The following is a 17,009-nucleotide window of genomic DNA, read 5'->3' as shown; positions in this document are numbered from 1 at the left end:
ACGGTGGTTAGCGCTACAGGAGGCGTGTGATGTTCCTGTAAAACCATTAGAGTCGACACCTTGGAAGGTTCTGATCCACTGTAGATGATTCTGATATTTAAACCAGTCTAACGTCGTGTGACGGATGATAAAGTGCAGGATAAATAAACTGTTCATATGATAAAGTGACAAAATCAACCCAGAGCAGAGGTGGTTTCCAGTAGAGATAGATCGATTATCAGCACCGATATTCGGCATTTTGACGCATATCGGTATCGGCCTTTTTTAAAAATCCGATGGCCGATAAGAGATCAATTTATTTATTGATTTGTTTAAATTTTCATTTATCTTTATAAGACTTGCTGTTGAGATTCCTGCACTTTTTGTTAGAATTTTAAAACAAAGATTGACTAAGAAAAATGTTTATTAAAAGCTGTTTAATAAACATATGCTTAAAGGCATTTAAATGTTGAAGTGTTGGTGCTTGTATTATCTATTATTAAAACAATTGACGCCAATATTTTCATTTTAACTGCAAATATCCAGATATCTGTTATCGGCCTCCTTGACTATTATTGGTATCAGCCTTAAAAAAAAACATGGGTCAGAGTCAGTGTTTGTCCATCTCTAGTTTCCAGGTCACAGAGCTGTTCTGACCCCGGGTTTCTTGGTTATTATTGTCTTGTGTCTTGTGGTGATGATCCTCAGCTAAATGAGGTTTTAAAGCAGAAAAATACGAAATAGAAGATAAGTCTGTTTTAATTTGTGAGGCCGTTCAAAAGCAAACGCATCTAGAGCGACTTTTAGGGACATTTGCATTTGCCCTAATGAAGGTATGAGGGTAAATGTCCACGCGTCACTGCTCTGTGTCACGTCCTTCTCCTGTATTTACGCTCGTTAAATAAATACGCTTCCAAATAATACTAGAAGTTACAGAAGTGACTTCCTGAGAAAAGGGAATGAAGGTTTTCTGCTCAGACGGAGTTTGAGAGTTTGATTCTACCGGTTTAGAGGTTTAAAACGAGCTGTCAATCACCCTAATTGACCAAGGTAAGCCAGAGCTATGGCGCTGTGTAACTGAAGACGCTGCAGAGTCACAGAGTTATTACGCACAGCACAGGAAGCATCCATTTACAGACAGTTATCATAGTTTTTTTTTTTTCAAAACAAGTTCTTTTTAGACCTGTAGTGACATATAAATAAAATTAAATGGGTTTTTAATAATTTGGTACCTAAGAAATCTCAAATGGCACAGATGGTGCCAAACTGTTCCAAAAGTGAGAACGCCCAGACATCTCTTTACTAAAACCTCTGTAATTTCACTCTGCTTCACTTCAGCAGCATCAGACTTTGCACAGCTCATGTCCACATGTTGTTACATGACCTCCATGTGTTTTTAAGCTCCTACTGCAGATTTTAAAGGTGATATTTGCTTTAAAATGCAGTATTTTTTTAGGCGAGAGAAAAACATCCTTCAGTTATGCTGTGTTCCATGTACATTTACTCTGACACAGTGGCATCTACAGTGAAACTTACACCTCTAGTATCACAAGTGTTCAAATCTTCATTTTGATACCTAGATAATCCACATAGAGCTTGTAACTGCAGAGATTTACTCTATTTAGTTTGGGCATTTGGAGCAGGGACTCCAGAAAGAGGGTCAGGGAAGAAGTGGTTAACAATCTGAAACATCACTTCATTTGAACCAAAACACACTTTTAAAACAGAACGGACGAGTTGAACCCGACCAGTGTCAGACTTTCATGGTCATAAACAGAAGATAAATATCATCATTATTTCAACAGTCTTTAGGGAAGAAGACGCCAAACTGTCGTGGGAGGAGTTTGTTCTGCATGAGATCAGAGTCGGCCTGTGATTGAACACGTTTTAAGGCAAATAATGAGCATGAATAAAACGTGTCATGTCTTTCAGTCTGTGCTCGCTCAGTGTTATTGAACTGTGTGATTCATCGTTTACTTCCCCGTTTTTTCCTCATTCTACCTCATGTTCTATCGTCTGTCGCAGCTGGACAACGGTCAAGGTCCAGTTCTGATGACCACGGTGGCCATGCCGGTGTTCAGCACCAAGAACGAGACGGTGAGTTCACGCCGAGCGACAAAAAGACTCCGCCGTTGTTTCCACGATTTCTCCTGCTGCAGTTTTAATTAAAAAAAGAAAAGACAAAAGGATGCAATTACTTCCACCATAACTAGATTCAGAGAGAAGAGATGCAAATTGTGAAATAATGGTTAATTATGTTTGTGTTTGATAGACGCTAATTCCAGTTTGATTGGAGTCTGTAAATTAGGACACATCAGAGCGTCACTAATGGAAACATTTATATGAAACTGTGTGTGTGTGTGTGTGTGCGATTGTGTTACATAAGTGTGAGATTGTGTTACATAAGAAACCTCTCAAACATGTTCACAGAGGAACCGCGGCATCCTCCTTGGTGTGGTCGGGACGGACGTACCTGTGTCCGAGCTGCTCAAGACCATTCCCAAATATAAGGTACGTCATTATGGAACATTAACGAACTTCAACGAACATCAACGAACATCAATGAACATTAAGGAACATTAGCGAACATTAACGAACATTCATGAACATTCATGAACATCAGCGAACATCAACGAACGTCAGTGAGCATCAACGAACATTAATGAACATCAACGAACATTAAGGAACATCAACGAACATCAGCGAACATCAACGAACGTCAACGAACATTAGCGAACATTAACGAACATTAACGAACATTCATGAACATCAGCGAACATCAACGAACGTCAGTGAGCATCAACGAACATTAATGAACATCAACGAACATTAAGGAACATCAACGAACATCAGCGAACATCAACGAACGTCAACGAACATTAGCGAACATTAACGAACATTCATGAACATCAGCGAACATCAATGAACGTCAGTGAGCATCAACAAACATTAATGAACATCAACGAACATTAACGAACGTCAGTGAACATCAACGAACATTAATGAACATCAACGAACATTAACGAACATTAAGGAACATCAACGAACATTAATGAACATCAACGAACATTAATGAACATTAAGGAACATTAGCGAACATTAACGAACATTCATGAACATCAGCGAACATCAACGAACGTCAGTGAGCATCAACGAACATTAATGAACATCAACGAACATTAAGGAACATCAACGAACATCAGCGAACATCAACGAACATTAGCGAACATTAACGAACATTCATGAACATCAGCGAACATCAATGAACGTCAGTGAGCATCAACGAACATTAATGAACATCAACGAACATTAACGAACGTCAGTGAACATCAACGAACATTAATGAACATCAACGAACATTAACGAACATTAAGGAACATCAACGAACATTAATGAACATCAACGAACATTAATGAACATTAAGGAACATTAGCGAACATTAACGAACATTCATGAACATCAGCGAACATCAACGAACGTCAGTGAGCATCAACGAACATTAATGAACATCAACGAACATTAACGAACATTAATGAACATCAACGAACATTAACGAACGTCAGTGAACATCAACGAACATTAATGAACATCAACGAACATTAACGAACATTAAGGAACATCAACGAACATTAATGAACATCAACGTACATTAATGAATATCAACGAACATCAGTGAACATCAACGAACATCAACGAACATTAATTAACGTCAGTGAACATCAACGTACTTTAACGAACATTATCGAACATCAACGAACATTAACGAATATTAATTAACATCAACGAACATGAAGAACATTAACAAACGTCAGTGAACGTCAACAAACATCAACGAACATTAATGAACTTCAACGAACATTAACGAACTTCAACGAACATTAATAAACATTAATGAACATCAACGAACATCAGTGAACGTCAACAAACATCATTATTATTCGTACTAGTAACTGTTTAAGCTCACTAACCATTTATACTCGTATACAAACATATCTATGAGTCAGTATAAAGTCACTAGTTATTCTCTTCTCACCGGGATGCTAATGTTTTTAGGACTGTGTGCTGGTCTGAGTGCGTCCTGACAAACTCAGTAGCAAATAAATCACGTGGATTCTTTTCTGATTATCCTCAGCTCATTCCTCATGTCCAGTCATGACCAGAAAATGACACACATTTTGTGTACTTAGTCCTGATGGTGTCCACACCACGTCCTCACTGCTAACTCGTCTCTTTTTATCCATAGATGTGAACCTGAGTTCATGTTTAGAGATTTCAATGTGTGCTATTTGTTTTCTGTGTGTGAACAAATGACTGTGCAGGTACGACGCACAAGAGGCCTTGATTAGCACCGACGCACAACGAGCTGCGGAATCATCACGTGTCCGATTTTTGTGTCTTTCTCTGAATAGCTGGGCATCCACGGCTACGCCTTTGCAATCACCAACAACGGCTACATCCTCACACACCCGGATCTGCGTCCGCTGGTGAGTCATCGTTCACTCACGCTTCAAACCGTCTCAACACAACAACACACACACACACACACACTGAAGCTTCACTTTGTTTAAGGGAAAGTTGGGGTTTCCTGAGATGTGGTTGTTTGAGTCATTCTCTGTATTACAGTCACATCGTCTGTGTCGCGGTTTATCTTCATCTGTGGAAGCAACTTCTCACGCTAAACAGAAATCTATGCCTGAGGAGGTGTAAAATATCACGACAACACACTCACGACTTTATTTCACTGTTAGACAGACTTTAACAACAGGAAACTGAAGTTTGTAAACCACTCACTCTCCCACACCAAAGCCCATAGAGGAAATCAGTGATTTTAGCTCACAGGGACACAGGAGCTGCTGGTCCTCTGCTGCCTCGTGTGGTCACTTTGTTTGTTTACGTGCGCGTTTGTTCAAGCGCGCGTTTATTTACATGTGCGTTTGTTAACACACGTTTATTTACGTGTGCGTTTGTATACGTGTGTGTTTGTATACGCGTGCGTTTGTTCATGTGTGCGTTTGTTTACGCGCGCGTTTATTTACACACGTTTATTTACGTGTGCATTTATTTACACATGCGTTTGTTAGCACGTGCGTTTTATTTACACGTGTGCGTCTGTTTAAGTGTGTGTTTATTTGCGTGTGCGTTTGTTTAAGTGTCTGTTTATATGCACGTGCGTTTATTTACACGTGCATTTTTTTACATGTGCGTTTGTATACGCATGCGTGTTTGTTTACGTGTGTGCGCGTTTACTTGTGCGCTTGTTTACACATGCGTTTGTTTACGTGTGCGTTTGTTTACACATGCGTTTGTTTACGTGTGCGTTTGTTTACTTGTGCGCTTGTTTACACATGCGTTTGTTTACGTGTGCGTTTGTTTACGTGTGCATTGTTCAGTACGGAGACAGCAAAAAGCGGAGGAAACCAAACTACTTCTAAACTAAACCAGTGATTTTAGCTCACGGGGACACAGGAGCTGCTGGTCCTCTGCTGCCTCGTGTGGTCACTTTGTGTCACTGAGTTAAGTCTAAAGTAAATATTTTAAAAGCCGAATTCACTAAAATCAGTCATTGTAACTTAGTGATGGAGGCAGCAGTGGATCAACAACTCCTGTGAACTCCTGTGTGCTGTGATGTTAAAATCACTGGTTTACTCTATGGACTTTGGTGTGGGAGAGTGAGTGACTTTGGTGTGGGAGAGTGAGTGGTTTACAAACATATTTTCTTGTAAACATTGCAGATGCAGAGCTGTGATGACTGTATCAGTCACACTTCAGTCACCTTCCATTTGTTTTGTACAAGTCTGCTGATTAATACTCGCTCTTGAGTCGGTCACTGATTTCGTCGCTACGTTCTGATGCAGATCAACACAGTAAATGTGTGTGTGTGTGTGTGTGTGTGTGTGTTCGCGCGGCGGCAGCTCGACACGTTCGCGGCGGCGTGCTGCTGCTAGCTCGGCGTGTTGGCTGCACGGCGGTATGCAGATGAGGCCGACTGTGTTCGCCTGGCCTCCGCTGAGCTGCGTGAATAGACAGAGATAGAACACCTGAATGGATGTGATTAACACCTTTGTACTCTCTGCTCTCACATGAGGAAGAGGAGGAAGAGGAGGAGGAGAGAGGGAGGAGGAGGAGGAGGAGAGAGACGGTGCAGAGTAGTGATGGAGTGGAGGGATGAAAGGATGAAAGGAGGAGAAACGGTGAGACAGACAGATGGTTTTAACGGCGGTCTAATTAAAGACACTAATGATCAGTGTTAAACAGCTAATGAGAGGTGGGAGGCTGACAGATGAATGGACACACACACACACACACACACACACACACACACACACACACACACACAGTGTTACTTTGGTTTAACGTCCAAATCAATCACATGTAAAACAGACTCACATGAACTACGTCAAAAATCCCTGTTGTTTAATCATTTGATCACTGTTTTTATTAACTTGTGGTAAATTACCCTGGGACTAAAACACAACTCCTTATATGGACGTCCTGGAGGTGTGTGTTTATAGGTCACATATTTAGGCTTTTATTCCTCTTCTTTTCTTATGTGTTTGTTGAAGAGTGTTTTCTTCTATTATTTTTATTCATAAAAACGAGACAAGTGAACTTTGAACTGTGACGTATTTACAAATCTCATTAATTCAATCCGAACACTTTGAGTACTTTCTGCTCAGGTGTGTTTGTATATTATATATTATATATTATATATTATATAAAGGATATAAGACTCTTTACTGCACGCTCTTATAGCTTGTCTGTGTTTGATAACGTGTGTGTTTGCGTGTGTTTGTTTACCTGTGTTTGATTACGTGTGTGTTTATGTACGTGTGTTTGCGTGCGTTTGTTTACCTGTGTTTGATTACGTGTTTGTTTACGTGTGAATTTGTTTACGTGCGCGTTTGTTTACGTGCGCGTTTGTTTACGTGCACGTGTGTTTGTTTACATGTCTGTTTATTTACGCGTGTGTTTGTATACGTTTGAAATTGATTACGTGTGTTTGCATGTGCGTTTGGTTATGCGTGCGTTTGCATACGTGTGTGTGTGTTTGTATACATGTGTTTGATTACGTGTGTGTTTGTTTACGTGTGTTTGATAAAGTGTGTGTTTGATTACGTGTGTTTGTTTGCGTACGCGTTTGATAACGTGTGTGTTTGTGTACGTGTGTTTGCGTGCGTTTGTTTACCTGTGTTTGATTACGTGTTTGTTTACGTGTGCATTTGTTTACGTGTGTTTGTTTACGTGCGCGTTTGTTTACGTGGGCGTTTGTTTACATGCGCGTGTTTGTTTACATGTCTGTTTATTTACGCGTTTGTATACGTGCGAATTTGATTACGTGTGTGTTTGCATGTGCGTTTGTTTATGCGTGCGTTTGCATACGTGTGTGTGTGTTTGTCTACGTGTGTTTGATTACGTGTGTGTTTGTTTACGTGTGTTTGATTACGTGTGTGTTTGATTACGTGTGTATTTGTTTACGTGTGTTTGCGTGTGTTTGTTTACCTTTGTTTGTTTACGTGTGCATTTGTTTACGTGTGTTTGTTTACGTGTGTTTGTTTACGTGCGCGTTTGTTTACGTGCGCGTTTGTTTACATGCGCGTGTGTTTGTTTACATGTCTGTTTATTTACGCGTGTGTTTGTATATTTGTGAATTTGATTACGTGTGTGTTTGCATGTGCGTTGGTTATGCGTGCCTTTGTATACGTGTGTGTGTTTGTATACGTGTGTGTGTTTATTTACACGTGCGTTTATTTACACATACATTTGTTTGCATGTGTGTTTGTATACGTGTGCGTGTTTATTTACCTGTGCGTTTTTTTTGCGCATGGGCTTGTTTACACATGCGTTTGTATACGTGTGTGTGTTTATTCACGTGTGCATTTGTTTACGTGTGCGTTTGTTTACGTGTGTGTTGTTCAGTACGGAGACAGCAAAAAGCGGAGGAAACCAAGCTACAGCAGCGTGGACCTGTCTGAGGTGGAGTGGGAGGACAAGGACGACGCGGTGAGACGCCGTTTGTGTCACTTTGTGACTCTGCTCACTCCCCCTACACCAAAGTCTGTTGACATGAACCATGGTTTTAGCTCAGACTCTGGCGTTTGGAAGCTTTTGTTCAGATTCACCACAGTCACACAGAGTCACTGATGAAGGAAACAGCAGCTAAATCTGTTGCTTTGGTGCAAAACAGTGAGAAAATGACAAAGCGAGATCAACTTAATTGACCTTGATTTGTGTTGTGAGTCCACAGAGCCTGTGTACAAACACTCTGACTGTGTATAAGGTGTTGTGCTTTGTTGTTGTTGTTGTTGTTGTGTGTAGCTGAGAAACGCCATGGTCAACAGGAAGACAGGGACGTTCTCCATGGAGGTGAAGAAGAGCATCGACAAAGGGGTGAGGAAGACGCTGATGTGTGTTTGACTGACTCTGCTGCTCTTTATGCATGACTGTGTGTGTGTGTGTGTGTGTGTGTGTGTGTGTGTGTGTGTGTGTGTGTGTGTGTGTGTGTGTGTGTGTGAGAGCCCCTTATCTTCTCCATGCACATGTTGCTAATACAGTAGAGACACACCAGAGTGATTCTCTTTTATTATTGGCCTGTGAAAAACACAGAGGTGTCCAGGTGTGTGTGTGTACTTGTCTTTATGTCTTTGTGAGGACATTGTGTCTGGGTTCCACAACAAGGACACCCACACTCACTTTCTCACACTCACTTTCTCACACTAACTCTCTCACACTCACTCTCTCACACCACTTTCTCACACTCACTTTCTAACACTCACTTTCTCACATTCACTCTCTCACACTCACTCTCTCACACTCACTCTCTCACACTCACTCTCTCTCACACTCACTTTCTCACACTCACTCTCTCACACACACTCTGTCACACCCAATCTCTCACACTCACTCTCTCACACACACTCTCTTACACTCACTCTGTCACACCCACTCTCTCACACTCACTCTCTCACACACACTCTCTCACACTCACTCTGTCACACTCACTTTCTCACACTCACTCTGTCACACTCACTTTCTCACACTCACTCTGTCACGCTCACTCTCTCACGCTCACTTTCCCACACTCACTTTCTCACACTCACTCTCTCACACTCACACTCACTCTGTCACACTCACTCTCTCACACTCACTGTCACACGCACTCTCTCACACTCACTTTCTCACACTCACTCTCTCACACTCACTCTCTCTCTCACACTCACTTTCTCACACTCACTCTCTCACACTCACTCTCTCACACTCACTTTCTCACACTCACTCTCTCACCCACTCTCTCACACTCACTCTGTCACACTCACTTTCTCACACTCACTCTCTCACCCACTCTCTCACACTCACTCTGTCACACTCACTTTCTCACACTCACTCTCTCACACTCACTTTCTCACATTCACTCTTTCACACTCACTCTCTCACACTCACTCTCTCACACTCACTTTCTCACATTCACTCTTTCACACTCACTCTCTCACACTCACTCTCTCACACTCACTTTCTCACACTCACTTTCTCACACTCACTTTCTCACACTCACTCTCTCACTCTCACCCTGTCACATTCACTCTGTCACACTCTGTTACGGGTACTGATTGACAGGTTAAGGAAACACTTAAATATGAAAACACACTCCTGATCAACAACAGCACATCCATCTCTTCTGTGACTGGTTGTGAAGCATGGATGCTCTTGTCCACTAGATGGAGCCAGAGTCCAGGGAATAACCTCACAGAGTTGTCTCACTGTGTCTCACTGTTGTGTGTCTCTCAGAAACGTGTGTTGGTGCTGCACAATGATTATTTCTACACAGACATCCAGGGAACTCCGTTCAGGTGAGACCACTCTGTCCATTCTGTGTTTATTACACACAACAATGACCTCTTCTTCTTCTTCTTATTATTATTATTATTATTATTATTATTATTATTATTATTATTCTTCTTGTTGTTTTTATATGTTCACAGTCTGGGAGTAGCTCTGTCCAGAGGCCATGGGAGGTTCTTCTTCAGAGGGAACGTCACAGTGGAGGAAGGTCAGGGAAGTTTTCTCTGTCAGATGAAAAACCACCATGTTGTCCAGCATGACAAGCTTCAGTACAATCAAATAAACACGACGTGGACAAAAGTATTCAGACGTCCGACACTAACAGGGACTGTAACGATACAGGACTTTAATATGGACTTCCTCTGTAGAGCAGTGATGAGGTCAAACACTGGTCACAGGTCAGGGGTTAAAGGTCAGGACTGGAGTTCCTCTGTGTCTTTATTGTCCTCGGATCGTCCTTCACTGGAGACGAGGAGCCTCGAGTCCACAGTCCTGATTCAAACACTGAACAGCTGTGACCGAATACTTTTGTCCACAGTCTGTTAGTGGATATCGAGAACAGCTCATTATTTAGCGGTCAGTCTTTTTGTGGATGTATGGAACAGTTCACTATTTGGCAGTCAGGTTCGTGGTAGATATCGGGAACAGCTCATTATTTAGCAGTCAGTCTTTTTGTGGATGTATGCAACAGTTTACTATTTGGTAGTCAGGTTCCTGGTGGATGTAAAGAACAGCTCATTATTTAGCAGTCAGTATCTTTGTGGATGTAAAGAACAGCTCACTATTTGGCAATCAGATTCATGGTGGATATAGATAATAGCTCATTATTTGGCAGTCAGGTTCTTGGTGGATATTGAGAACAGCTCATTATTTAGCAGTCAGTCTTTTTGTTGATGTATGGAACAGTTCACTATTTGGCAGTCAGTTTCCTGGCGGATATAAAGAACAGCTCGTTATTTAGCGGTCACTCTTTGTGGATGTATGGAACAGTTCACTATCTGGCAGTCAGTTTCTTGGTTGATATATAGAATAGCTCATTATTTGGCACTCAGTCTGTTGGTGGATATAGATAATAGCTCATTATTTGGCAATCAGATTCATGGTGGATATATCGAGAACAGCTCATTATTTAGCAGTCAGTCTTTTTGTGGATGTATGGAACAGTTCACTATTTGGCAGTCAGTTTCCTGGCGAATATAAAGAACAGCTCGTTATTTAGCGGTCAGTCTTTTTGTGGATGTACCGAATACTTTTGTCCACATAGTGAAGAAGAATCTTTTTGATTTGGATGTGAAAAAACATATGTTTATATATATACATATATATATATATGTATATATATATACTTCTTTACTCTCCTCCTCTCAGCACAGCCTTGTTACTCACACACAGATTTAGTGCTAACAGGAAGTCAAAGGTTAAAGCGTTGGCTGTTTTTTTTGTGCTTTTCTTCGTCTCGACAGAGTCTCTGTGTCTATTTTTATGTCAAGACTCGTGCATGTTAATATTCACGACTGTGTGTGTGTGTGTGTGTGTGTGTGTGTGTGTGTGTGTGTGTGTGTGTGTGTGTGTGTTTCTCCAAACATGTCCATCAAGAAGAAAACCCTCTGAGCATGACTTGGCTCTTCCTGATCTAATCAGAGCTGTCACGTCCGTTCAGAAAACACATTTTTCAGCCCCAGCGTGTGTGTGTGTGTTTAAGTGTGTGTGTGTGTGTGTGTGTGTGTGTGTGTGTGTGTGTGTGTGTGAGGTGTGGATGTCTGACTCTATTATTATGAGTTCACATGCAGAACTCTGCTGTCGTTACAGGACTTCACGACTTGGAGCATCCTGATGTGGCGCTGGCAGACGAGTGGTAAGAACATCTCCACGTTCTCCTGCTCTGACGACGCCGTCATGTCACGTGGCGCCATCATGTGGCCACACTTCAGTTTATTATAATCCCACTGTAGCGCACAACGGTAAGACGTGGACTGATGATGGTTTGTGTCACTTGTTGACTCGTGGTCACCAGGACGGGGAAGAAACGTCTAAACAAATTAGAATAAACGCTTGTCAGAGTAATGCTGCTAAATTGGGCGGCCATCTTTGTTTCCCCTCACGTCTGCAGAAGCTTTTCAAGCAAAGAAAAAAAATGGAATTTGTGACCAAATTTCTGAAAGTTACTGCAAATTTAAACAGAGAGAGAAAAGACCAAGTCTCCAAGACTGAAACTCACCTGCGTCAGCTGTGATTTACAAACCAAAATCAGTGAGTAGATACCTGGGTGTGATCACCTGACATCACACAGACTGATCAGAAACTGCAGACAGGAAGTTGTTTGCAGAAGAACAAACTTACAGAAAAACCTCCTCGATGGATGTAAGAATCAGCTTTGAAAAGTAAAGAGTCTACGAGTTAATGATCATTTCATCAAACGTGTGTTTTAAGGACTTACTGCGACACAGACGAGCATCTAGAACATCGTTACCTGTCTCAGATCGAGGCCATCAAACTCTACCTCGGCGGTTATGAACCTCACCTGCAATGTGAGTTCAATCCTCTGATTATTTCACTATCTCAGACGGCTGTTTTTTGACTGTAAACGTACGCTTTTGAACCACTCACTCTCCCACACCAAAGCTCATACAGAAAATCAGTGATTTTAGCTCACAGGGGACACAGGAGCTGCTGGTCCTCTGCTGCCTCGTGTGGTCACTTTGTGTCACTGAGGTCAATCTGAATGAATTATTGGGAGAGTGAGTGACTTTGGTGTGAAAGAGTGAGTGACTTTGGTGTGTGAGAGTGAGTGACTTTGGTGTGGGAGAGTGAGTGACTTTGGTGTGGGAGAGTGAGTGACTTTGGTGTGTGAGAGTGAGTGACTTTGGTGTGGGAGAGTGAGTGACTTTGGTGTGGGAGAGTGAGTGACTTTGGTGTGAGAGAGTGAGTGACTTTGGTGTGAGAGAGTGAGTGACTTTGGTGTGAGAGAGTGAGTGACTTTGGTGTGGGAGAGTGAGTGACTTTGGTGTGGGAGAGTGAGTGACTTTGGTGTGAGAGAGTGAGTGACTTTGGTGTGGGAGAGTGAGTGACTTTGGTGTGGGAGAGTGAGTGACTTTGGTGTGGGAGAGTGAGTGGACTTCGGTGTGTGAGAGTGAGTGACTTTGGTGTGGGAGAGTGAGTGACTTTGGTGTGAGAGAGTGAGTGACTTTGGTGTGGGAGAGTGAGTGACTTTGGTGTGGGAGAGTGAGTGACTTTGGTGTGGGAGAGTGAGTGACTTTGGTGTGGGAGAGTGAGTGACTTTGGTGTCGGAGAGTGAGTGACTTTGGTGAGGGAGAGTGAATGACTTTGGTGTGAGAGAGTGAGTGACTTTGGTGTGGGAGAGTGAGTGACTTTGGTGTGAGAGAGTGAACATATTCGTAAAGATATTGTAGACTTAAACTGACTTTTATAAAGCGACTAAAATGTGTTTTCTTTGTGTAAACTGAAGTTTAGAAACCACTCACTCTCCCACACCAAAGTCACTCACTCTCCCACACCAAAGTCCATAGAGTAAACCAGTGATTTTAACATCACAGCACACAGGAGTTCACAGGAGTTGTTGATCCACTGCTGCCTCCATCACTAACTTACAATGACTGATTTTAGTGAATTCAGCTTTTAAAATATTGACTTTAGACTTAAATTAGTGACCACACGAGGCAGCAGAGGACCAGCGGCTCCTGTGTCCCTGTGAGCTAAAATCACTGGTTTTCTCTATGGACTTTGGTGTGGGAGAGTGAGTGGTTTAAAAACTTCAGTTTCCTGTTGGAAAACATCGTTTAACAGTGACATAAAGACGTGATGCTTGTTGTTGACCACACTTTTATAGATAATCAGTGATTTAAAGAGGGTTAATGTGTTAAATCCTGACTGTTTCTGCTCTGTCAGGTGACAAAGAGCTGATTCAGGAAGTTCTTTTCGATGCAGTGGTGACCGCCCCGTTGGAGGCGTACTGGACCAGCCTGGTCCTCAACAAGTCTGAGTAGGTTTCCTCCACTTGTTGCTCAGAACAAAACAAACGGGTCCGATGTTCAGTGTTTGTGTGATCGTCCACAGGAACTCTGATAAAGGAGTGGAAATCGCTTACCTGGGCACAAGAACCGGCCTCTCCAGGATCAACCTGTTTGTTGTTCCTGACCAGCTCACAAACCAGTACGTGGTTCCAACTGGACTCTACTCTCTATAGGATCAGGACTAACCCTAAACTAAGACTAGATATAAACTGTAGAACACACTCTTCGTGCTTCATTCATGGTTTAAAGTACCTTTACTGCATTGTATTTATGGTCTTCTCTGCTTCCTGTCTGCTTCAAGAGACTTCCTGACGGCTGAGGACAAAGAGGGCGTGTTCAACGCCGATCACTTTCCCCTGTGGTACAAGAGAGCAGCAGAACAAGTTCCTGGAACCTTTGTCTACTCCCTGCCTTTCAACACAGGTGACTTCCACATTTTCATTTTCCCCGTGGCACTCGGTTTTCTTCACTTTTCTTCCTGTTGATATACAGTAGAGAATAGCTCATTATTTGGCAATCAGTCTGTTGGAGGATTAAAAGAAAACAGCTCACTCTTTGGCAGTTAGTTTCTTGGTTGATATAGAGAACAGCTCACTATTTGGCAGTCAGTCTGTTAGTGGATATCGAGAACAGCTCATTTAGTGGTCAGTCTCTTTGTGGATGTATGGAACATTTCACTATTAATCAGTTTCCTGGTGGATGTAAAGAACAGCTCACTATTTGGCAGTCAGTTTCTTGGTGGATATCGAGAACAGCTCATTATTTAGCAGTCAGTCTTTTTGTGGATGTAAAGAACAGTTCACTACGAATCAGTTTCCTGGTGGATGTAATGAACAGCTCACTATTTGGCAGTCAGGTTCTTGGTGGATATCGAGAACAGCTCATTATTTAGCGGTCAGTCTTTTTGATGATGTATGGAACAGTTCACTATTTGGCAGTCAGGTTCTTGGTGGATATCAGGAACAGCTCGTTATTTAGCGGTCAGTCTTTTTGAGGATGTATGGAACAGTTCACTATTTGGCAGTCAGGTTCTTGGTGGATATCGAGAACAGCTCATTATATAGCGGCTGGTCTCTTTGTGGATGTATGGAACAGTTCACTATTAATCAGTTTCCTGGTGGATGTAAAGAACAGCTCACTATTTGGCAGTCAGGTTCTTGGTGGATATCAGGAACAGCTCGTTATTTAGCGGTCAGTCTTTTTGTGGATGTTTGGAACAGTTCACTATTTGGCAGTCAGGTTCTTGGTGGATATCGAGAACAGCTGATTATTTAGCAGTCAGTCTTTTTGTGGATGTAAAGAACAGCTCATTATTTAGCAGTCAGTCTTTTTGTGGATGTATGGAACAGTTCACTATTTGGCAGTCAGGTTCTTGGTGGATATCGAGAACTGCTCATTATTTAGCAGTCAGTGTTTTTGTGGATGTATGGAACAGTTCACTACTAATCAGTTTCCTGGTGGAGGTAAAGAACAGCTCACTATTTGGCAGTCAGTCTGTTGGTGGATTGATAGTCAAATCCAAAGCCATCACTAATGACGTGACTTGTTTAAATAAAACTCTCCACCATGAGCTCATCTGAAATATGATTAGTTTGTCAAAAGCACAAATAAATTTATGCAAAGTCCTTCTTTTTTTTTTCTTTTTTTCTGCCATATTTGCTTGTTTTCTCTCGCCACACATCCTTCCCTCTGCTTCCTCTCTTATTAATTCTGGACCGTGTTCTCGTGGAAACGACTGATTGCTGTGGGCTGTAATAAGAGACGATAGGAAGAGGTTCAGTCCTTTCCACACTGACTCGGCCCAAAAAGACAAACACACACTCACACACACTCACACACACACACACACATGTATATCAGTTTAGCTGGTTTCTCCTCCAGAGGGAGAGTGTTCTCGTCTGTCGTCGGCCTCAGGCTCTGCATCAGTGCCAGCTAATACCAGTGATGTGAAAGCCTCTTATTTACTCGTGCCGACTTCCTCTCAGGACGGCGTGAAACACAACTCTGCTCAGTGTTTTCTCTCTGCAATCACTCTGTGGTCACTTTAGAGCATAATGTAAGGAATGATTATATGACTATGATGCAAACTAACTGTGTGTGTGTGTGTGTGCGTGTGTGTGTGTGTGTGTGTGTGTGGCTCAGGATCAGAAAACAAGAGCGTGGTACTGGCCAGCACAGCCATTCAGCTTCTGGATGAGAGGAAATCACCCATAGCTGCGGGTAAGTGGGAACTTAAGTGTGTGTGTTCCTCTCTCTCTCACACACACACACACACACACACACACACACACACACACACACACACGTCTGTTTGCCATGACTTCAGAGGACATTACTGCGTCTAACATTCATTTCCTGGACACACACACTCTAACCATAACCATAACTACCACTGACCAACACTTTAACATGACCTAACCGTAACCTTTACAGTGATTTTCTTGGTCGATGCAGAGAACAGCTCACTATTTGGCAGTCAGTTTCTCGTTTGACATGTAGAATAGCTCTTTATTTGGCAGTCGGTCTCTTTGTGGATGTATTCACTGTTGAGCGTATTAAGCATTTTCTTGGTGTATATATTGAACAACTCACTATTTGGCAGTCCGTCTGTTTGGTTTTGTTTACAACAGCTCGCTATTTGGCAGTCTGTCTTTATGGTTATGTTTACGACAACTCACTATTTGGCAGTCGGTCTGTTTGGTTAACTCACTATTTGGCAGTCGGTCTTTTTGGTTATGTTTACAGCGGCTCGCTATTTGGCAGTGGGTCTGTTTGGTTAACTCGCTATTTGGCAGTGGGTCTGTTTGGTTAACTCACTATTTGGTAGTCCGTCCGTCCGTTTGGTTATGTTTACAACAGCACACTATTTGGCAATCGGTCTGTTTGGTTAACTCGCTATTTGGCAGTGGGTCTGTTTGGTTAACTCACTATTTGGTAGTCGGTCTGTTTGGTTATGTTTACAACAGCTCACTATTTGGCAGTCCGTCCGTCCGTTTGGTTATGTTTACAACAGCTCACTATTTGGCAATCGGTCTGTTTGGTTAACTCACTTTTTGGCAGTCGGTCTGTTTGTTATGTTTACAACAGCTCACTATTTGGCAGTTGGTCTGTTTGGTTAAATCACTATATGGCAGTCGGTCTGTTTTGTTATGTTTGCAACAG

At 42.1% G+C, this 17,009-nt stretch overlaps 2 protein-coding genes across 2 annotated transcripts in view; one reads left to right on the top strand and one right to left on the bottom strand.

The window, feature by feature from the left end:
- cacna2d3a (calcium channel, voltage-dependent, alpha 2/delta subunit 3a) overlaps window positions 1-17,009 on the top strand; it is a gene marked incomplete at both ends in the record, with an annotated part of 143,308 nt that overhangs the window by 80,053 nt on the left and 46,246 nt on the right. The window contains 13 exons of the mRNA XM_083894955.1: window positions 2,005-2,076; window positions 2,410-2,490; window positions 4,389-4,463; window positions 7,897-7,980; window positions 8,296-8,367; window positions 9,763-9,824; window positions 9,957-10,024; window positions 11,626-11,671; window positions 12,247-12,344; window positions 13,723-13,816; window positions 13,891-13,986; window positions 14,149-14,270; window positions 15,990-16,067. Coding sequence (XP_083751081.1) covers window positions 2,005-2,076; window positions 2,410-2,490; window positions 4,389-4,463; window positions 7,897-7,980; window positions 8,296-8,367; window positions 9,763-9,824; window positions 9,957-10,024; window positions 11,626-11,671; window positions 12,247-12,344; window positions 13,723-13,816; window positions 13,891-13,986; window positions 14,149-14,270; window positions 15,990-16,067 — 1,048 coding nt within the window. The remainder of the gene's footprint in view (window positions 1-2,004; window positions 2,077-2,409; window positions 2,491-4,388; window positions 4,464-7,896; window positions 7,981-8,295; window positions 8,368-9,762; window positions 9,825-9,956; window positions 10,025-11,625; window positions 11,672-12,246; window positions 12,345-13,722; window positions 13,817-13,890; window positions 13,987-14,148; window positions 14,271-15,989; window positions 16,068-17,009) is intronic.
- lrtm1 (leucine rich repeats and transmembrane domains 1) overlaps window positions 1-17,009 on the bottom strand; it is a 72,431-nt gene that overhangs the window by 36,826 nt on the left and 18,596 nt on the right. The window lies entirely within an intron of this gene.

Source organism: Microchirus variegatus (genome assembly GCF_963457635.1).
Source record: "Microchirus variegatus genome assembly, chromosome: 9".
NCBI lineage: Eukaryota > Metazoa > Chordata > Actinopteri > Pleuronectiformes > Soleidae > Microchirus > Microchirus variegatus.
This window is presented reverse-complemented; position numbering and strand designations above follow the sequence as displayed.